At 40.8% G+C, this 22500-nt stretch overlaps 1 protein-coding gene across 4 annotated transcripts in view; it reads right to left on the minus strand.

Moving 5' to 3' along the window:
- PHKA2 (phosphorylase kinase regulatory subunit alpha 2) overlaps positions 1–22500 on the minus strand; it is a 1461438-nt gene that overhangs the window by 251498 nt on the left and 1187440 nt on the right. For all 4 annotated transcript variants that reach the window (XM_044073068.1, XM_044073067.1, XM_044073065.1 and 1 more), the window contains exon 28: positions 20303–20404. In XM_044073068.1, the coding sequence (XP_043929003.1) occupies positions 20303–20404 (102 nt within the window). The remainder of the gene's footprint in view (positions 1–20302; positions 20405–22500) is intronic.

Here is a 22500-nt window from a genome sequence, read left to right on the forward strand (position 1 = left end):
GAAGTTGACTGGAAAGAAAGCACAAAAATTAAAGGAATTACTCAGGGCTATAGCACTTTAAGAAGAAGAGGAAATAGAGCTAAAGAAGAATAGCAATGCCTCAAAACAGCATGTCTATGGGTTCCAAAACAGATATGCGGCCAAGCCAGGCATGGAAATAAAGTACCTAAGAAAAGTTGGTGGTGGAATTCAGAAGTCTAGGAAGTCATCAAAGAAAGAAGTACAGAAAAAAGTGGGAGATAGAAAACGTGGACTAGGCTAAGAATTAATACTGGTTGGCTAACAAAGAGACTAAAGAATAGTTGCAGTAGCAAAGAACAAAGGCATCAGAGGCACTCTACCAACTTCTGGAATGTGACTCAGTGGATGGCTCAAAGAAACGCAAGTTGCAAGGCAAAGACAGAAAGCTAAAGAAGATAGTTAGACGCTCTTCATATGGAATGCCAACAACAACACCCTACACACCAGTCCACATGACATCAAAGGCAGATGGAAGGAGTACTTCTAGCAGCTTCTGAACAAAGAAAACCTGAGAGAAGCTGTACTGCCCCAGACACAGCCTACAGTGAAGAAAGAGGAGGAGCCCACCCTAGAAGAAATAAGAACAGCACAAAGGAAAATAAAGTCAAGGAAAGCAGCAGGCTCATATGAGGTCACAGCAGATATGATCAAGATGTTGGGTGAGACAGGGGAGAAATGGCTCCTGAGGGTACTCATAGCAGTACGGACAGAAAGATGTATCCCACATGACTGAATAATCATATTAGTGTCAGTGTTTAAAAACAAAGGGGACATTCACAACAGTGGGTAGTACAGTGGTATCAGACCCCTGTCACACTGCATGAAAGTTCTGGTGAGGGTGATTGAATAACAAAAGTGCAGAGTAGTTGAAAGTAAGATGGGAAGTAAGCGGTTCCGATTCAGATCAGGATACAGCACAACTGACCCAATATTTGCAGTGAGACAGACACTTGAGAAGAAGCTAGAAATGAAGAAAAAGTCCAACTGGGCATTCCTAGACTTGTAGAAAGCATATGACAAGGTCTCAAGAAAGGTGATTTAGGCAGTCCTGCTGTGGTTCAACATTCCAGAAACTTTGGTAGAATAAGTGCAAGGTACGTACAAGGGCCCAATGACTCAAGTATGATTTGTATTCGGTCTCACAGAGGGGTTCCCAATGAGACTGGGTGCGCATCAGGAGCCAACTCTGCACCCACTGCTAATCATACTGCTGATGGACTACATTAGCAAACAGGTCAGAATGGACAGATCAACAAAGCTGTTGTATGGCATTACAGGCAGACTCGGAACAAGACCCTTTGCAAAGGGAAGGGGAATGGAATGTAAAACTGAAGGCACATGGGATGAAACTAAGCACAGATAAGGCAGTTGTACTTGGAGCAAATGGGGGAAATCAGAATTAGCTGAAAAGTGAGATAGATGGGAAAACAGTGGAACAGATTAACAGCTTTAAGTATCTTGGAGGGGTGGTTGAGAAAAAGGGAAGTCTTAATGAGGAGGTGAAAGCTAGAATCAGAGGAGCTTCACTGGATACAGAATCCCTTTTCAGGGGTGACCCAGGAACAACAGCTGGTAAAGTGACTTGCTCAATGTTGTACAGTAGGCAAATGAGGGTTGATAGAATCAAACACTCTACCAACTGCCAGACTTAGTTACTGGGTTAATATGTTGTTCTGTATTAGGTTTTCCAATAACTGTTATTTAATTGTAACCGTATTATGCCAGTGTCAAGCTTTTCTCCCCATGTATCCTCTATAAATTGGATATTACTGTTTTATTTATTTATTTACTGACATTTGATTCCCAAGAGTCTGACTGGGTAGGTGCTCATTTTCAGTGGAGACTTGGAGAGAAAAGCTCCAAAGTATTACAACATTTTAAAAACAATAGCTTTACAATCTTCAAAACATCTACAGTTTAATTATATCAAGTTAGACATAATATAAAAACATAGGTTAAGAATAGATACAAGTTATATGAAAACTATTTAATATTTAGAGACATTTTAGCCACTCTATATTATAATGCAAACAAGAACTGCAATACAAAATGGGATTGAAAGCTTTACTAGAAGAGCTCATCCAGACTCTGTCACAACTTGCTGTGAGGGAAAGGTTAGCTTATTTTTGCTTTCTTGCATTTTGTGTTGCTTTCTTACTTTCTTCTGTTTTGTATATCGAGATTCATTTTCTTTACATTGTGTTTTACTTGTATTCTGTTTTTAATTGCATACTTAAACTAGGAAAGAGACCACAGCTGTGTCTCTTGTGAGCCACCCTCCCACCCTGGTGCTGTTGTGTTGTTAAACTTTCTAGTTGCCTACCTCTTATGTTAATTTAACCACATATTTCCTTCACTCTCCTCTTTTATTAACTATTGTGAATAAGCACAAAATTATCAACTATTTACATTTACTGGCCATCCCACTGTATTCCATAGAACCAGAAAAAAAAATGTCCACCCCTTCCAATCTATCTTGCTCTTTTAAAAGTAGTGGCTCTCCACTTAGATAGCTAAAGCTTAAGTTACCTCCCCTCAATATCTAACTTCTTAGTACACTCTGCAGCTCTTAAGATATTAACCCATTTTTCCCTCTTATCTTTAAAATCTACAACATCTACTCCAAGACTACCAATTACTGGAGAGCAACATTCTGCCCCTCAGTAGTCATCTTGGGATTAGTGCTTCTGTTTTGCTCCTGGTGAGAGAAGAAGCAAAGAAACATTATTTCATGAGGACTGCTGATCACTGGAAAGCCCAATAACTGCTTCATAAGTGCCAGTTTGGAATTTATGCTTATATTTTGCTCCTGGTGAGAGGAGGAGCACATTGCACAGATTCCAGACTCTTTCTGGTTGGGAAGTGAGTGTATGTGCTTGACCTTCCTGATTAGTCTGGTAGCTATTCAAAGAATCTACCAGGAAAAGGCTACATCAAGCCTACATACCCTTACATCATCTGGGACAAGACTGCGGATCACTAAACAGGCTATGGCCTGCTTCTCATCTTGGGATTAGTGCGACTGTTTTGCTTCTGGTGAGAGAAGAAACAAAGGAACATTGTATTCCAGCAGTGTAAAGCTGTGGTGAGACCAGCATTACTTGTAGTAGTCAGGCAGGACCCATTCAGGTGGCTCCCCTCTTTTCATAATTTTTGACAAGATAATTCTTCCTTTTCAGTAAGTACTGCTTGATTTGCTTCTAACTTCAGAATATCTGCCTAAATACTTTATCCATAAATCATCAAGTTCTACTTTTTAGTTTCCCCTCAAGTGTTAAGCAGTGCCCTGTATAGCTACAGACACCTTGAGCTAACATTTTTACTGTAAAAGCAGCACTGAACTTTCACCAATACCTAGTTGCACATAGGACAGCTAGATTAAAGCGACAAGCACCATGCCCAGGGCTGCAAACTGGATACTCCTGAAATTACTTTATATTCCCACTCCAACTCTCTAATCAATCAAAAAGGGTCTGTTGCCATGGATATGAACTTCCCCACTATCTCCATTACCAGCTTGGTGGATATGGGCATCCTGAGGCAATGTAGAAATTATCACATGCTTACTGATGAGCAATTAATTCTCAAAGGAAATGCAAGAGATGTATTAACACAATGTTACTGGAGGCATATATATATATATATATATATATATATATATATATATAGGCTATCTGCCCGAAGGCATAACCAGAATGTGTTGGCTTTTGCCTCCCCCTTAGATTAGTTCCTTATGCATCTGTCCAGCAGAGCCAGTGAAATGATCCCTGGGGTAAACTTTCTGTTTCTCATCCACTCGTCAAGGTTTCTCTTGAAGAGGGTTAGCGAGGAGCTCAGCCTAATGTAGATTGGAATCTTGTTCCAGAGCATGGGAAGTCTCTGGGACAGGAATCTATCCCTCCAGCACGTCCTGTTTATTGTTGTGGTGAGGTTTAGATCCCTGGAGCATGTGGCTCGAGGGGATATAGTTTTCTTTAGGTGGAGCATGTCCATCAATTCTGGGTTGGACATGGCCTTGCATGTCAGGCAGAGATCACCTCTGAGTAGGCGGTATACAACTGAGTACAGCTGGAGTTTCTTCAGTTGAGCTGCATAGGGCATCTGCTGGAGGCCACTGATCCTCTTGGTGAGGTACTTCTGTGGTCTTTCCAGTTGTTGCAGGTGTCTTTGTAAAGTACATCCCAAATGGGGCATTGTACTCTATGATGGGAATGATGAGTGATGCATAGAGGGGCCCAATGAACTCTTTCGACCTGGATGCAAACCCTTTTGTGATTAGGTGGGCCACATAGAAGGATTTTCTAACCACTTTGGCAATGATTATCAAAGGAGAGGCTACTATCTACTTGGGTCCCCAGATCCCTTATTACATTTTCTGTATTTAGGGGGCTACCACCTATGTGGGTACTTTGTTTTTTCCAAAGGGGATGACTATGCACTTTTTGGCATTTAGCTTGAGGCCATGGTTTTGACACCAGGTATCTGTCTCAGTGAGACCCTTTTGGAGGAGGTCTGTGCCAGCCGGAGAGTCAATTATAGCTCCTAAGTTGCAGTTGTCTGCGAACGTGGTCAGCCATAGTCCTCCTATGCTTGCCTGTACCTCTGAGAAGTATATGCCAAACAGGAGGGGTCTTAGGACTGAGCCCTGGGGAATGCCACTTGTAACCGGTTTAGAGTCAGACCTAGCTCCTGCAACTCTTACCATGTGGGTTCTGTCCATAAGCCAGCTGGCAACCTATCTCGTGATATAGGGGTTTATGTTCAGGCTGGTGAGCTTGTCTATAATACCTGAGTAGAGAATGGTGTCGAAGGCCTTTGTGAGGTCTAAGCAAGCTGTGTGGACCACCTTTCCCTTGTCTGTAGCCTTGGTAACTGTCTCAAAGAAGTCCACCAGGTTTAGGAGGCATGATCTGCCCTTAACAAAGCCGAATTGGGTATGGTCCAGTATTTGGAGGTTTCCAATATCTCTGTTAATGAGATCCATAATGATGCGCTCCATAGCTTTGCAGACCAAGCTAGTCAGGCTTATAGGGCAACAGTTCCCGGGGTCCGTTGTGGCTCCACCTTTGTGGAGTGGAATAACCATTGCTGTGTGCCACTCTGTGGGCACATAGCCTGTGGAGAGGCTGAGTTTAAACAGTGTCTTTAGGTGAGGGGTTAGCTCATCTTTGAGCTCATGTAGGACACAGCCTGGGACACTATCCGGTCCCATTGATGCTGTGTTTTTGGCTTTGGAGAGGGTCTGTGATTTCAGGGGCACTACATTCTTCTGGTATAGTTATGGGCCCTTTTGGGGGTGAGAGGGGGGTGAAGTTTGCACTGAACCTGTCTGACAAGATGTTGGCTATATTGGTCGGCTCAGTGTATTTTTTGCCATTCTGCACTAACTCCGAGCAGATCTGAGAATTGCCACTTAGATTCTTGACATAGCTAAAAAATGCCTTGTGGTTATCTTTGGAGTCCATGGAAATTTTTCTTTCGAAGCTAGCCTTGGATGATTTTATGAGGGAACGTAGTTTCTTGCTGATACTGATCAGGGATGTCTTCCCTTCTTGGGATTTTACTCTTTTCTGTACTAGTTTCCTCCTTCTACTGTATAGCTTGTTTATGGCAGGGGTCCACCAGATTGGTTTCCTTTTCTTGGAGGAGTGAGTCTTGGTTTTGTTTGGGATAGCACAATCCATGCATTCTTGTAGGTGCCCATAGAGTGCATTAGTAAAGGATTTTGCAGCTTGGACAACGGTATCCTTTAGCATGGGGGCTTTGAAACTTCCCACCTCGGTCTTAAGTAATGTGAAGTTTGCTTTTGAAAAGTTTTTCACTGTGGTTTCTTTGACTTGGGGTGGTGGCGGAATGTGGATATTCAGAGTGATTAGTTTATGGTCAGACCTAACCAGTGAGGGACTGACCTCTGGTGTGGAACACCGGTCGCCCATGCTGGCGATGACCAGGTCCAATATGTTGTCACATCTGGTGGGGGTGTTGACCAGTTGATCCAGGGCGTTTGAGTTTATAAATTCTAGGAAACTGTTGGGCAAGGGAGTTTGTACTTGAGTAGTTCTCCCAGTTAAAGTTTGGGTAATTGAAATCACCCAATATCAGGGTGTTTGGTAGGACCTTTATGTTTCCCAGTGTTTCCAGGAATGCGGAGTGGGGGTCCTGGGACATGGTGGGTGATCTGTAGCAAACTATAATTTGAATAGCAGTTTTCCTCATTGTTAGTTGCACGTGGATGATCTCTGAAGCATTGTGCTGTACACTAACCTGGAGGTGTGGGTATCCTTGATGAATATGGATACTCTCTCACCTTTTGTATTTCGGTCCAGGTTTTGTGGCTGAAATGTATGGTATGAGTTGCAGCCTGGTAGTGCTGGGGTGCTCTCTGGAGCCTTAAACCAGGTTTCTGTTACTGCACATATATCGATTTTCTCCATACTGAGGAGTGCCTCAAGTGCGTGCATTTTGAGGTTTAGACTTCTGGCACTGAGTAGCATTACCCTTAGTTTTTTCTTACTTGTGCTATTTATGGCGGTGGGTTTGTCTTTTGAGCCTTGCCTAAAAAAGGCACTATGGGGGTGGCAAGAGCCTTGACCAGTATTCAAAAGCCTAAGAGTGACAGGTGCAAGCAGTCTCTAGCGAAGGAGCGTGACTTATTGAGCATGTCATCCCAGGCTGACAGACACTGGATCCCCTTTGAATGACACCAGAAGCTTAGCCAACTGTTGAAATTGATAATTTTTTCTCTATACCGTGGTATCATTCTTGGTGAGGGAAGGATGCTACTCAGGGTCAGGGTCATACCAGCCTGGGCTATGTGATCAGAGAGCTCCTCCATGTCTTTTTTCATGTAGTCCATGGAGGTATAGCTCATGTCATTCACACCAACATGGACAATGACAGAGTCATATTTGTACTTGTTCTGGAGTGACCAGAGTACTTGTGTTACGTGGCGGATCCTGGCACCCGACAGGCAGCTAATAGTAACCTTCTCCTTGTTCAGCCTAGTGAGTGGGACGTCAGTGTGGCTGACTATAGTGTCACCTATTACTAGTGTGTTGGGTATGTTATTTTGCCTTAAGGGTTGTGATTGTGTGGCACACTGGTTTTGTGAAGTATGTGTTTCATGGTTTGTGTTGGGGGGTGGAGGTTGCTTGGATGTCTGCTTTGGAGGTCTCTGTTGCTTTTGCAGATTTTTATTTAGAGCCTCCGGGTAAGTTTTCATGTATTTATGTGTGTTTTTTGCCAGTGCTGGTTTCATAGGTCTATGTGAGACTGGTGGTTTGATGCAAGTAATTCCCTTCTCCTCTTGACTGTCTGGTCCAGTCTTGGGTTGAGAGAGCTTAGCCTCCAGTTTGGCTGTAAAATTGCATCTCTCGCATGTTTTAGTGTTTGGTGGAAGGAGGAGAGGGTTGTCTGTGTACATGAGGCAATTGTAACATTGCCTCAAAATGCCCACATTCACCATTTGGACTGGAGAGTACACTTGAAACTGCCCTTTGGACATGCCTGGATAGGTACAGTGAACTGTTTTACTCATTGGCTGGTAAGGTCGAATAGAGACTCTTGTCCTTCTCTACAGTATAGGGGGGTCTAGTGCTAAGGTTTATTAGTGTTTGCTATGAGTTTTGAGCAAGTGCCAGAATGAGAAGTGAATGGTTTGAGTGCTTAAGTTGAACATTTGTCTAGTTCCAAGGGAAAAATTGAAGACTAGACTTTGTGGAGCCGGGAATAGTTATACCCTAGCTAACCGGTGCTGCCCGGCGCAAATGCGGGTTTTATAGCAGGGAAATGAAAGAGATAGAAATTAGCCCAAAATGGACAATAAACTACTAGTTTCTGGGCTGAAACCATTCCTCCAGGGACAGATAGGCTGCTCAAAGTTCCCTCTCTCACAGTGAACAGAGAAACTTCCTTGTATCCAAGTAAGGTATGGGCAAACACAGAAACTTGTAACACAGCCCTGAATTCAGCACTAACCTGAAAACTGGACTATACTAGCTTAGAAAGGCGGGAAAACAAGTATTTTTTTTTTTTTTAGAAAATAAAGCAGATACAATCAAAAAATACTTTAAATGCACAGAAATGGCTATCACACTTGTGTGTGTAGCCTACAACAGTTAAACAGGTAATTTAAACACAAAAACAACTTTGTTAAATTGCAGGCAGTAAAATAAGTACAGTATGTAGTGGAAACAAGCTTTTTAAATCACAGAAACTCCAGAAAATCTGTGTTTTAGGTGGAATTAGCTAAAGGCAACAAGAAAATGCAGAAAAATGATACTAAATCACTCCAAAGTCTCTCTTTTGTCTCTCTGCTGCTGTAGAACTCTATAGGGCACCAGGCAGGAGGTTGCTGAGCTGTATACTAGCACAAAAACATTGCAAATGCGGGTTTTATAGCAGGGAAATGAAAGAGATAGAAATTAGCCCAAAATGGCCAATAAACTACTAATTTCTGGGCTGAAACCACTCCTCCAGGGACAGATAGGCTGCTCAAAGTTCCCTCTCTCACAGTGAGCTGAGAAACTTCCTTCTATCCAAGTAAGGTATGGGCAAACACAGAAACTTGTAACACAGCCCTGAATTCAGCACTAACCTGAAAACTGGACTATACTTGCTTAGAAAGGTGGGAAAACAAGTATTTTTTTTTTTTTTTTTCAGAAAATAAAGCAGATGCAATAAAAAAAAACCTCTTTCAATGCACAGAAATGGCTATCACATGAGTGTGTAGCCCTACAACAGTTAAACAGGTAATTTAAACACAAAAACAAATTTGTTAAAGTGCAGGCAGTAAAATAATTACAATATGTAGCTGAAACAAGCTTTTTAAATCACAGAAACTCTAGAAAATCAGCGTTTTAGGCAGAATTAGCTAAAGGCAGCAAGAAAATGCAGACAAATGATACTTAATCACTCCAAAGTCTCTCTTTTGTCTCTCTGCTGCTGCAGGACACCAGACAGGAGCTTGCTGAGCTGTATACTGTAACTATATATATATATATATATATATATATATATATATATATATATATATATAGATAGATATCAAACCTACTGACTGACAAAATTCAGCTCCAGATTTACCCCTCTCTCCCCATTAACCATCCCTCAGGAAATACCATCAAATATGACTCTTCCTTCCATCACTATGGAATAGGTCCTTAATGCTCTCTCTAAAACCAAAAATGCTGCATCAATGGGCCCAGACAGTATCCCAGGATGCCTTCTAAATAGCATGAAACAATCTAGCAACCCTCTGGAATTGCTATTTAACTGTAGCCTCCAAACAGGCTTTGCACCTCATGAATGGAGAACAGCAACAGTCATCACGCTGCGCAAAGCTGGGCCAACTACAGAACCATAAGTCTCATATGCAAAGCCATGGAAAGAATTATCATGGACATGATCAATAACAACACAGGAAGCCTCCAGACATTGGACCCAACCCAATTTGGTTTCATCATGGACAGGTCATGCCTACTTAATCTGGTGGAGTTCTTTGAGAAGGTTGCTGTAGCAATGGATGAGAGAAAAATGGTTCACACTGCCTACCCTGAGTTGGCCAAGGCAGGTGACCCAGTCCCACACTCAGGCATTGTTGACATACTTAAGAGGTTTGGTACAAACCCTTACGTCACCAAGTAGATAGTTTAGCAATTGTTTTTGGATATATTTTTAAGTATTTTGGAGAGGGAGGACAAGACTGCTATAGGTCTAAAGTTAGTGATTTTTGTTGAATTTCCACCTTTGTGCAGAGGAATAATGTGTAATTCTTTCCAAAGAGAGGGAACATGGAATTCCTGGACTGACCTATTTATAAACATTGAGACAGGATAGGCAAAGCTATTGGCTGCTATTTTAAGGTACCTGCTTGTCAGGTCATCAGCTGAAGTAGAGCATGGTTTGAGTTTGTTTAAGAGAAGCTTTATATGGGCACAGGTTTGAGGTGAAAGTCAACTTGGTGACATGTGGCTGTTGGGCAGGATAGGGCTTAGATATTGGGGAATCCTTGGTTAGGGAGGCTATAGCATCTATAAAATTAGATTAGATTTCCATTGCAGTTTTGAGTGGTGAGTTATTGGGAAAGGGGGTATGATTGAATTATTGGCTGGGATATAAGATTTCTTTAGTGGCTGACCAGAATTGTTTAGGGTTGTGTTTACTATTTTGTGAAAGTATAGTTTTTGTCAATTTATTTGTGGAGCATTTTACTTTTTCCTGAAATATTGTGGGGTTTTACATTTTTGCCATGTTTTCATACTTTTCCCTGCCTTCATCGGCATTCTACTCTTTTTGGATAGCTAGATCACATTATTTGTTTTTAGTCTTTTCCATCTAGGGGGTACAAGGCTATTTAGAAATTTGTAATGAATTCAGTTACATCATCAACTAAGGTTTTTGGGATGTTCCAATTATTAATTGATATGGTAGTAATGACTATTTATTCATTAATACTGGACAGATTGCATGTTGTTTTACAAACGTGCTGTTTAAGTGGATGCGTGGTTGTACAGACAGAGAGATAGTCACTGAGAGAATGTGACATTGTACCAGTGACGGTGTATTTGCTAGGGTCAAATTAATACAGAGAACAATCAGTTAATAGCTGATAGAGGGTAATTGACAAGGAGGCACAAAGTAGAATAAGTTATCTTTCATTTTCTGAATGCAGAAACCAGGAAACTAGGGAGACTAAGTAACTGGCATTTATAGTGAAATCTGTTATTCAAGATTTGACCTACTTACTAGGTGGTCTTTAGAGTACAAGGACTGCTACTATGAGGAGAATGTCATAGCCACTTTCCAGAATAAGACGTGTGCATATTTGAACAGTTACACTTAATACAGAGGAAGGTGCTTGATATTAAACTTATTTTCATTGCACAATGACAATATTCTCATTGAAAATATTCAAGAGTTGGACCTTGTGGTAGAGTTCCTGGAATTTTGGAGTAAATGGTAGATGATGTGACCACCTGGGGTTCTGAAAGGGAAGAAACGTGAAAAACTCTATACTAAACTGTAATATTACATTGAGGCAATAAAGTTAATATTTATTCCTAGAGATGGAGGAAGGGCCTTGGTAAGTCAAAGCAAGAGAATAGTGCAACAGAAGTGCAAAATAATTCCTCATGTGGAATATTAACAAACTGCCTTTTCTTCTCTTTTTCTGTGTACAGTACTATTTTTTCATATGTTTAGGTTTATACGTATGGTAATTTTACCTGACAAGAAACAGGTTTTAAGGAGTATTTTTATGTGTATTAGTCATTAGAATAGTTGTGTATGTGTCATGTCTTATTCTTTTTATACTTAATTTGCCTCCGTATGCTGACAAGCTGATAACCTGAAATTTCGTTTAGGTTGTGTTTCGTAAATGACAATAATGTTTTTATTGAATCTTTGAATCATTTACATATATGAAATTTAAATATTCCACAGAGTATAAGACCGATGAATGTTCCATCTGTAAGGTGTGTGTGTGTGTGTGTGTGTGTGTGTGTGTGTGTGTGTGTGTGTGTGTGTGTGTGTGTGTGTGTGTGTGTGTGCGCGTGTGTGTGTGTGTGTGTAATGTTCTAGCTAATGATGGCAGATTAGTTAATTTACTCAGGCTCAAATGCTGTACCTCGGTTACAGGAGACAACAGCCTAAATCCTCTACACCAAGGCAACTCAAAAAATATGAGTTTAAGTGCATTTTGAAGGAATTGTGAGCTTCAGTGCATTTTCAAGAAATTGTGAGCTTTAAGGGTAGAGAACTTTACTGTTCATGCTAAGTTTGTTCTCATTGTGAGACTGTATTGTTTTGTTTAGCAAATGGTCATCATTGATTGTGCTAGAGAATTTGAAAGCAGTGTTAGTAGCACAACAGATAGCATATTTGCTTTTGATGAAGAAGGCTCCGGATTCTATTTCCACACCACATAGATGGATTGCTGATACTGTGTTGTACTTAATTGGAGGGGGGGGGGGTGCTGCAGTCTTGATTGTGCACTCCTTTGGATGAAATGCCTAGTAATTATAAACCTGTTGTCAGCTTACCATCCATTCCCTATTGCAATATTACCAGCTTATGATTTATTTAATGTAACATAGGCAATTTATTCTTCAAGAGCAGCAGGCACTGAATTTGTAGCTGAAACACTGAAATATAAAGTTGTTTACCAGCAGCAACTTCATTAGTTGCAGATATCTATAATGTGGAATAATTCAGGCGACTTTTACTTCTGCAGAAATTGTGCATACAAACTGATACTGGTGGATCGTAATGGCAGATGTTTGATTGGCCTTTTATGGTTGAAGTGTTCTGAAATGGGCAGTTGTGTCATTATTGGTTCATACATTTTGTTTCATTGCTTACTAGAAAATGTTCAAAACTACAAATTTAAAATACCCACTAATACGTAGAGCTGTATTATACAAGGAATATAAACTGGTACATTCTAGAATGTGAATCAAAAAACACATGCATGTATGCATGGTCCTAAAAATGTGTACAGAGAGCACATGATTTGAAAACAGCTCAAAGGTAAACTTAATTCACCACTGGCCAAGATGCATTTTCTTTGAATGTGGGTTTCAATGCTATTCAAAGCTATTTCAGTGAATGTCAGTTTCAAGGGCAGAGAAGTTTACTGCTAATGCTAAATTACTTTTTATCATGAGACCGTATTGCTTTGTTTAGCAAGTGGGTATCAGTGTTTGTGCCACAAAATTTGAAATAAAAGTTTTAAATTAAATCCAAATATCTGTAATCTTTGTAGAAGTAAAGAAGAAAAATAGTACATACACTGAGAGGTTTGAACAGTGTTTACGGTAACTGGGGAGAGAGAGCAAAGTAATGGCTGTGGGGGGTATGGGGGGGCTGCTGTATATGTGTGTGGGTCCTTGATCTAGTACCCTGCCTACTGTTCAATTTGACAATGATCCTGCTCTATCAGAGATTACTGAGTCAGCATTTTGAATTTTCGATCTTGATATTAGGTTTAGAAATGAGAGGACCAATACAGGTTTCCTGGTTCCCTCTTTCATTGGCAACAGAGAAATCCTTGAATAAAATCCTCCTATAACTTGGTTGGATAGGCTTTGCTACACCCTGATAAGTGTTATATCAATTGTTCTTCTTCTTTCGGATTTTTCCGGTCAGGGGTCGCCACATCGGATCACCTTGTCCGCTCATGATTGGCAGTGGAGTTTTACAGTGTCAAGTTGCCATCCTGGCACCCAACCTTCCACAGAAGGTACACACACGCGCACGCACACACCTAGGGCCAATTTGGAGTGTCCAATCCACCTACAGCATGTCTTTGGGATGTGGGAGGAAACCTGAGCACCCGGAGAAAACCCACGCGACCAGAGAGAGGACATGCAGACTCCACACAGAAGACACCTTATATCAATAATATGTGGAAAAAGGAGGTTTGATTGATAGGATGTGAAGGAATTCCTTGAAATGAGGGGAAGAAAGTGTCGCAAAGAGATCAGTATCCTTTCTGAATAATTCTTAGGACCAAACTTTTTGACATAATCTGGTGCCAAAAAGGGAGGCAAGGGAGGTGAAAAAATAAGTTTTGAGAAAGACTTAACGGGTTGCTAGGGTGGGAAAGGGATGAGACTGATGGAGGGTATAGCCAATCTGCTTTTTCTGAATTGTCCTGGGGCTTGGAAAGGTCTTTGTTTCTTTCTGGAATCTCTCTGCCTCTGCTTTTTGAAATTTTGTTCCCCACCCTTTTGTTGTGACTGCTTGAAAGGCTTTCTGTAAAAGGACCCTTGACTAGAAGGGAAGTTTCTGCAGTACTTGGGGATGGGGGATTAAAAAATATATAACCTTGTGTATCAAATTTCCCTTTTCTTTGAATTTCTTGAGAACATCAAGAGAGGAAGCTCCAAACAAAACTTCTTTATCAAAAGTTGCAATAAATTTCTGCCTTAACATAATTTTGGAATGTCTGAGTGTAGCCAAGCTAGTCTCTGCTTAATTAAGCCAGTGGGAGCAACTCTGGACATAGCATCAGCAGTATCATAACATTTGAAATAATGTTTTATAACTTGTGATACTGGGGAAAGTAAAGACCTTAAAGATACCTTAGACTTTGAAGAAGAAAGGTCAGCAATTCATTGTTTGATATTGTCAAAGAAGCTAAGAGAAACTTTGAAATGTGCTTGGCAGTTAATGGTTCAGAAGGCTATGATGGAAAAAAGTGTACACCTTCTTTCCAAATCTATCAAAGGCTTTGTCATCTTTATATGAAGGTATGGTGGTTGAGAGCCATAAGTTATTTAGAACAGGTTGACTTTAGCAGAGAAACAACAGAAGGATCTGCCCTTGGAATTTAAAAAAAAAACTTGTGAGATTGGGAAAGCTTGTATAATTTGTCAGATTTATTGGTGCTCTCTGGAGAATTGCTAGCTGTGTTAAAAAGATCTTCTAAAGCTGCTAACACTGGTAGTGTAGCCACTGGCTGTGGAAAATCACTCTGCAATAAATGTTAATATCTCTGCTGGGTTCAAACACTTCCTTCTATCCCAACTTAAATAACTACCTCATTCTGTCAATGGTGGCCAAAGATGACAATTATTCCACTGGAGAATCTGAAATATTTTCCTTCAGTTTAGATTCCCAATTCTCTGGAGCAGAAAGCTGGGAGGCATAATCAGGCCCACTTCCTCAGCTTCGGAGTTTGAAGGGGGGGGGGGGTTCTTTTAGACAGGAGAGAAGACCCTGACTCTAGTGTCTGAAAGACTTTAAAGAAGGCTTTTAATAAAGAACATCATTCTTTCCTAGTTTCCTTCAAAGAAGGAGTCAAAGGAGGAGATGTATTCTTAAGCTTATGCATTGTCTTTTTGGAAGTCTCTAAAGAAAAAGTACAGCTGTGTACACTTACCATAAATGTAGATGTTTGAGTGTATTCACTGTTGCAGTCATTACATTTGGGTTATCTGCTTGCAGGTAGCCCTGTCAACCGGATTATCAAAGTCTTGGGTCCTGCATCGGTTGCTGTCTCATCTTCCATAACGTCAGGTAGTAAGGGGTATAAAGCATGCAGCTGACGCCATTACAACAGTTTTTCTTGCCCCAGATGTCAGGTGCCCTTATAATGGGAAGCAATTATATACAAGGTTACACCTCCAACAAAAAGCAAATACACCAGAAAGCTTTAAGCATAGTAAGCAAGAATAGAGGTATAGTCAATAGAAGTCAGGGGGCTGGAGGGAGGGTAACCAGGACTGCAACAGTGAATACACTTGAACATCTACATTTATGGTAAGTGTACACAACTGTACTATGTTCTTTGTGTTTCACTGTTGCAGTCATTACATTTGGGTAGATTTCCAAAGCTAAGGAAGGGAGGAGGCAGTTGGATAGCATTAAGACCAGCTATAAGGCCCTGCAAGACTGCAGTGGCAAAACCAGCTCTGGATTTAGAAAAGATTGGCAAGTGGTAATGCTTGGTGAAGGTATGTACGGAACTCCAGGTAGCAGCTTCTAGGATGTCCCTGGTAGGGACACCTCTGAGAAAGGTTATAGAGGTAGATACAGCCCTGGTGGAATGGGGTCTTATCCCCTGTGGGATAGGTTTTCATGGTGCTTATAGCAGAAATGAATGCAATGACCTACCACTTAGAAATGGTTTGCTTTGAAATGGCCTTCCCCTCTGCCCCTGCAGCAAATGCAACCAGCAGTTGTTCAGATTTCCTGAGAGGTTTAGTCCTGCCCAAGTAAAATCTAAGTTGTCTGTGCATGTCGAAGGAGTGCAGTATTCGCTCCCTTTTGTTCGGTGGATTAGAAAAGAAGGTTGGTAAATGAATGGACTGATTAAGGGCCACACTGGATACCACCTTGGACATAAAGGAGGGATTGGTCCTGAGGGACACCCTGTCTGCATGAAAGATGATGAAAGGCTCCACTCCCATGAGGGCCTGCAATTCAGACACCCTTCTTGCTGAAGTGATGGCTAGAAGGAAGGCTGTTTTCCAAGAAATTAACTCTGCATTTGCAGCTGGCTCAAAGGGAGGTAGAGTTAGTTTTTACAATACAAAGTTAAGGTCCCAGGCTGGAGTAGGGGCTCTCCTTGGTGGTCAAGTTTTTGGTCCCTCTGAGGAATTGCCTCAGCAGTGGATGAGAGAAGAGGGGTGGGCTCTGTATTATCATGAGCTGAAATGGCCGATGCATGAATTTTGATGGAAGAAAAGGAAAGGCCCTTGTGAAGCATCTCAGTTAAGTATTGAAGAATGTGCAGTAAATTGGGCACTGTTGTGCCCATCCCCTGAGTTTGGCTCCAGGAACAGAATCTTTTCCATTTTTCAGCATAGGATTTTCTAGTACTAGGCATCCTTGCCACCAGGATGACATCTATCACTTGCTTATTGAGGGATGGTAACAGAGAGATCAGGTAATTAGCCAGGCTGCAAGGTTCAGGGTTTAAGCTGTGGGTGCAGAATCTGGCCCTCCTGCTGGGACAGCAGGGCAGGGATCTAAGGCAGGTGCCATGGTTCCAGCAATGACACACTGCACAAGAGGGGGTACCAGTGTTGGTGTGGCCAGTCTGGTGCAATCAGTATTGTCCTTGGTTTGTCCTGTTTGATCTTTAGTAGCACTTTGGAGAGAAGAGGCAGAGGGAGAAAGGCATAGACTGATAGGTTTTTCCAGGTGAAGGACAGGGCATCCACTTTCCAAGCTTGTCTGTGGGGAGTCCTTGTGCAGAATTTGTCCAATTGGTAGTTCTGAGGGGAGGCAAACAGGTCTATCTCTGGGCTCCCCCATTTGTTTCTCAAAATGTTAAATATCTTTGGTTCCAGTTTCCACTCGTGTGGATCCATGAGATTTCTGCTTAGATCATCTGCCAGTGTATTTAGCTTTTATGTCAGGAATTGAGCCTGTAGGTGCACTTGGTAGCTCAAGGCTGTGTTTCACAGAGCCATGGCTAGTCTGCAGAGAGGGTACGAGTGGGTTCCCCCCTGCTTGTTTACGTACCACATAACAGTGGTGTTGTCCGTCTTTACCAATAATTGTCCTGGAAGAATGTGGTCCTTGAAGGCTGTCAGAGCATTCCGTACAGCTAACATTTTTTTTTGATTGATATGCAGGTGTATTTGACTCTGGTTCCATTTGCCCTGAATGCTCTGCCCTTCCAAGTGAGCCCCCCATGCATAGTCTGACGTGTCTGTCGTTAGGGTTTGGGCAGGAGGGGATAGAGTGAATGGCAGTCCCTTGTTGTGGTGGCAGGCCTCTGCCCACCAAAGGAACTCTTGTTTTTAGGCAAGGGATGATAGGAATCATTGATTCTAGGTCCTAAGAATGTTGACACCATAGGCTTTTTAGATACCATTGTAGTTTCCTCATATGCAGTCTTGCATATGGAATTAGTAGAATGCAAGAGGCCATGAACCCCAGGGCTTGCAGTATTTCCTTGCAGATAGCTGGGTCTTTGTGGCCAGTAGTCTGAAGTAGGTTGTCAAGTAAACTTGTTTCTCTGGCGTGAGGCAGGCCACCTGGGAAGTTGTATTCAAGCTTGCTCCCAGGAATACAATTTGTTGGCAGGGTACTAGATGTGATTTCTTTTCATTTATGGTGTACCCCAGAGAAGTTAGAAGTTTCTTCACAAATGCCAGATGATTCAGATGTATGTCCTGGCTTTCTGCCTGAATTAGACAATCGTCCAGGTATGGGTATATCTGAATATTTCTTTGCCTGCAAAATGCAATGACTGAAGCTAGGCACTTTGTGAATACCCTGGGCACAACAGATAAGCCAAAGGGCAGTGCATTGAACTGACAGTGCATGTAGCCTGCTCTGAAGCATAGGTATGTTCTGCAAGATTCCCTGATTGGGATGTGCAGGTAGGCTTCCTTTAAATCCAGTGTTGCCAACCAGGCATTTTTCCCTAGCATGGGATCTTTGCGTTTTTTTGGAAAGTCTCCCCAACGAGGTACTTAGCTTTGTTGAAGACTTCGGATCTGAAACTCGAAAACGAAAATTTCAGGAGTTGGGGCAGTTGTGAACTGCTTCTGCTTTGGGCACCTCATGGCAAGAAAGACTGTTGTAATGGCATTGGCTGCATGCTTTATACCCCTGACTACGTGACGTCATGGAAGATGAGACAGCAACTGATGGCAGGACACAAAACTTTGATAATCAGGCCAACTGAGGGCTACCTGCAAGCAGATAACCCAAATGTAATGACTGCAACAGTGAAACACGAAGAACATCTGCACTCTGACATACAGTTACCTCCCTGGCACTCCAGTTCCTCAATCTAGGTCTGCAAAGGCTATGTGTTCACCCATTCTTTCAGTCCCAGCAAGGGCGGGTCTTCTTTACCCAAAGAAGACATACATGTGGTAGAAAGGGTCTGGCTGAAAAGTGAATCTTGATAAAAGAGTAAGAAAGGCCTGTGGATAAGAACTCACACAAATATTATGTTGAGAGATGCCAACATATGGTCTAGGGACTCAGATATGGCCACTGTAAAGTTGCCTGCCAAAGGGTGAAACACAGGGGGTGCTGAACTTGAAGTCAAAGCCTTTATGGAAACATTTCTTTTCAAGGGGACCAGAGGGAGGACATCTAAGGAACTGGAACCCTGCTCCATAACCTTAAGTGTAACTGCTTTAAGTTTTTGATTTTCCAAGTGTAGTAGAAAAGGATTTTGCCTGCTCCTAAAGGTTTTTGAGAGTAAAATATTTACTATTTAAAGATGGAATATGACTGAATGTTGTGCTCCTCCTCAAAGCAACAACAAAAAAAAAAGACAGGACATGTGGTGATCTTTACTAGAGAATCTGGTGACCATATGAACATTTCCTCTTTCCCTTACACAAATCCTTAAAAAAACAGGCAAAAATTTCTCACAAAAATAGAAAGGAAGTCTCCAGTGTGGTAGTTATCTGCCCACTTGATGAAAGTAGTCAACATCCAAACCTATAAAGATGAGGAGAAGAGAGAGTCATACTGGTAGTATAAATGGCAAGAAATGTCTGATTTTTGCCTCCATATATCTACTTTTATACCAGCTCACTCTTGAGCTCTGATGGATATAAGGACATGTGGAAAGTGCTCTAAAGTTTTGGAAGATGGCTGGACATCTAGTCCTTGGCACAATATCCATATAGCTTAGTCAACAGCAACAGTAATCTAATGATGAACATCTATTATTACAATTCCCCAATTGAACTCAAAATCTAATTAGACTAGAACAAAGGAAACTGAAACTAAATATCTTTTTTTAGTATATTAATTTTGGCCCTTGTTTTCACCACCCCAATGATCATTAGGCTATGCCTCTGATGCATTTTCCCCTCCCCATTCCTGGCATCAAAAGTTTCCAGGAAGGAACGTCAAAAGTCAAAGGCAGTGGCTATCACTCTTGCAGGAGATAAGAAATTTGTTTAGAAGATTCTAGAAGCCTTTCCCCTCAAAACCAGAAGGCATGACGCGCTGCCTGCCTAAAGTAAAGTACTATGGGCTGTGCTTCCACAAACATGCTATGTTCATCTAGAGTGCATGCACTCTTTGCATGCAAGTGCTCTACAGTCCCTGTTGTCTACCTACTCAGTCAGGTCATTCATCACCCGAGCCACTAATTATGTCCAGCAACTAATGCAGAAGATTATTACTCTGAGCAATGAACAAGGTATGCCATGTAGTCCAGGGTACAGGGTTTGATTTGTTCCACCTCCATTTACCTGCTGTATGACTCTGTACAAGTCACTATGGTGCTCCCAGGTCACCCCTGAAATGGGGCAGTTGTGTCCACATAGCTTACCCATTTAATGAATGAATTAAAACAAACAGTAAAATAAAATAAAACCTGGGTTTGCTATGGTGCACTCATGGCTCTCTCCCACTACACCAAGTAGATGGCCACAAAGTATTTCTCATCTTACTCAGAAAGAGGCATTGTGGATAGATATTGCATACTGGTAGCATGGTTACAGTGGTTGGACGACAGTGTATTCTTGCCTCTGTAAATTTGTGTATGTTATTTAGCATACTCTTGTATCTGTAAATACGTATATGTTGTTTAGCATATCCTCGTATCTGTAAATGTTTTATTTTTTATGTGATTCTATTCACTCAGGATGTGCCTGCAAATGGTCTACTGACATTAGTGCACTACTGTAAATAAATAGAAATAAATAAATAAAAATAATATATAAACATTTAGAAACATATCTCCAAATGAAATTACCTTACAGGCATTCTAGACAAGTATCGTAAGACAGCATTATTTATGGGAGAACATGGGTACTATGTCACACTAGAATTTCCTTCGACTTACTGCTTCTTTCTACGCCAAATTCTTTGCCACTTAATATGTGATGGAGAAGTTTCTTCATATCAGAAGGGCTGAGATTCATCAAGCTTTCAGAGGCTTCTTCACCTGTATGAAAAGAAATGGAAATGCTGAAAACTAACTGCTCTGAAATGTGGAAGTCAGGTGGGTATGTAAAATAAGTCTACACATCAGGCAATGCTAAGCAAACCAATAACCTAACAGGGTGTCTTAAGGTTACTGAGTTTGAATGGATAGTCTTACTGAAAAAATTCAGCAGCATCTGGAGTGCTGTTATACTGCCTCATTTATGAGTAGGAATGTTGTTATAATGTATCGCTTGTGTACGGAAATAGCTACTAACAAGTATCTCTCCATGCAAATGCTTCACCTTTGGACCCATTACCTAACATAGCCTAATGCCTCATAATCTCCAACCCTCACATATGCTAACTGTCCCACTTATCAATTTCTTATTCTGACTCCTTCTAATGCAATACACTTATATGTATTGCATGCATGTATGTGTGTCTGCATATATACATTTTATATATATATATATCTATATATATATATATATATATATATATATATATATATATACATACATACACATACACGTTTACTATCATATGTTCGAAATGCATCCTGTTTAATTATCACATCTGTGAAAACTAACAATGAAAATAAAAACATCATTCACGCAAAGGTACAAAACTGGTAATGTCAACACATCATCATTCGACGTACTCTACATTACCCAGCATACCCTGCCTACCAGCCATTTCCAACTAACATACTGCAGGAGGACAAGCATGCACCCCGACCCCTACCCCCCGCTAATTATATATACAAACTTAAAGATCATACTACAGTGAGGAAATGGGTACATTTAACCAAAACAGATCTACGAGACTGTGTAAGACAAACAAACTGATGGCCAGGCAGGGCAACAGAGCCAAATCTTGGAATAATAATGAACCAGTGCGTCAATGGATGAATTCCACAGCAATACACCAAAATAAAGGTGACTCCACAGCAGCATTCAGCAACAAAAAATTTAATTTCACAGCAGTATTCAGCAGCAAACAGACAGGTTAAGCGCTTTCACCCGGATCCACCAGGCTTCATCAGAACAATTCCCATCACAGCACACACTGCTTAAATATGGTCACCAATAAAAATAAATTAAATTAAATAAATTATCTCTAATTAAATATGCTCATTTTTAAAGGCAACAAACAGTTCTATCTACATTGCTGTATATGTTTCACAAATATAACTAATTTCTACAAATAAAATTGTGATGCAACATTAACATAAGAAAATTATGTAAAAATACAAAACATAAATAGATAAATGTGCAAGAAATAAAAATAAAGCAAACCACCAATAAATTAATGCTCCCAAGCCAGTCATAGCTTGTCCTTAAATAATATTGTTAAAAACATATTTCGGATGCATGCTCCTTCTATGTAACAGAGTGTTCCTGTAACAGGATTTCCTATGGACACCAGTGTTAAGTTTACCATTACTCAGTCTCTCTATATATACATCCAAAAAAGTAATCCTATGGATATATTCATCCATAGTAAATTTTAAATAATCTGTGAGTGAGTTAATTTCTTCAAAGAAGGCATTCAATTCTCTCTCGCTACCTGTCCACAAGAAAAAAAGGTCATCTACAAAGCGTCTGCAGAAAATCACAAATTTCTGAAAACTGTGTAAGGAAAACAAATACTCTCTTTCCCAAGTGGCCATCACTAAGTTGGCGTAGCTATTGGCACAAGACGTGCCCATAGCTATGCCATCTTTTTGTATAAACAGATCATTATTGAACAAAATGATATTATTCTCCAACACTATTTCTAGTAAGAAACATAACAAATCTACTTTAGTAGGTGCAAATTCAGTATACTGTGTAAGATACTTGTGAATACATTCTAGACCTTCTTGATTAGGAATGACTGTAAAAAGTGACAACATCCAATGTCACTAAAAAGTAAGGAAGAATATCTTTCACTGATTCCATTTTGATATAAAGGTCTAATAAAAATTTTTCGTGTCTTTAAGAATGAAAGGATTCATGTCAGCTACAGGCCTTAAAGCTTTTTCAATATAAATCGAAATAGGTTCAGTGACCCAACCCCTACCAGCCACAATGGGTCTTATTGGGGGCTGGGTTGAGTCCTTATGTACCTTCG

The sequence above is a fragment of the Protopterus annectens genome, chromosome 5.part1 (genome assembly GCF_019279795.1).
Source record: "Protopterus annectens isolate FY-2018-M chromosome 5.part1, PAN1.0, whole genome shotgun sequence".
In the NCBI taxonomy this organism is placed as follows: Eukaryota; Metazoa; Chordata; order Ceratodontiformes; family Protopteridae; genus Protopterus; species Protopterus annectens.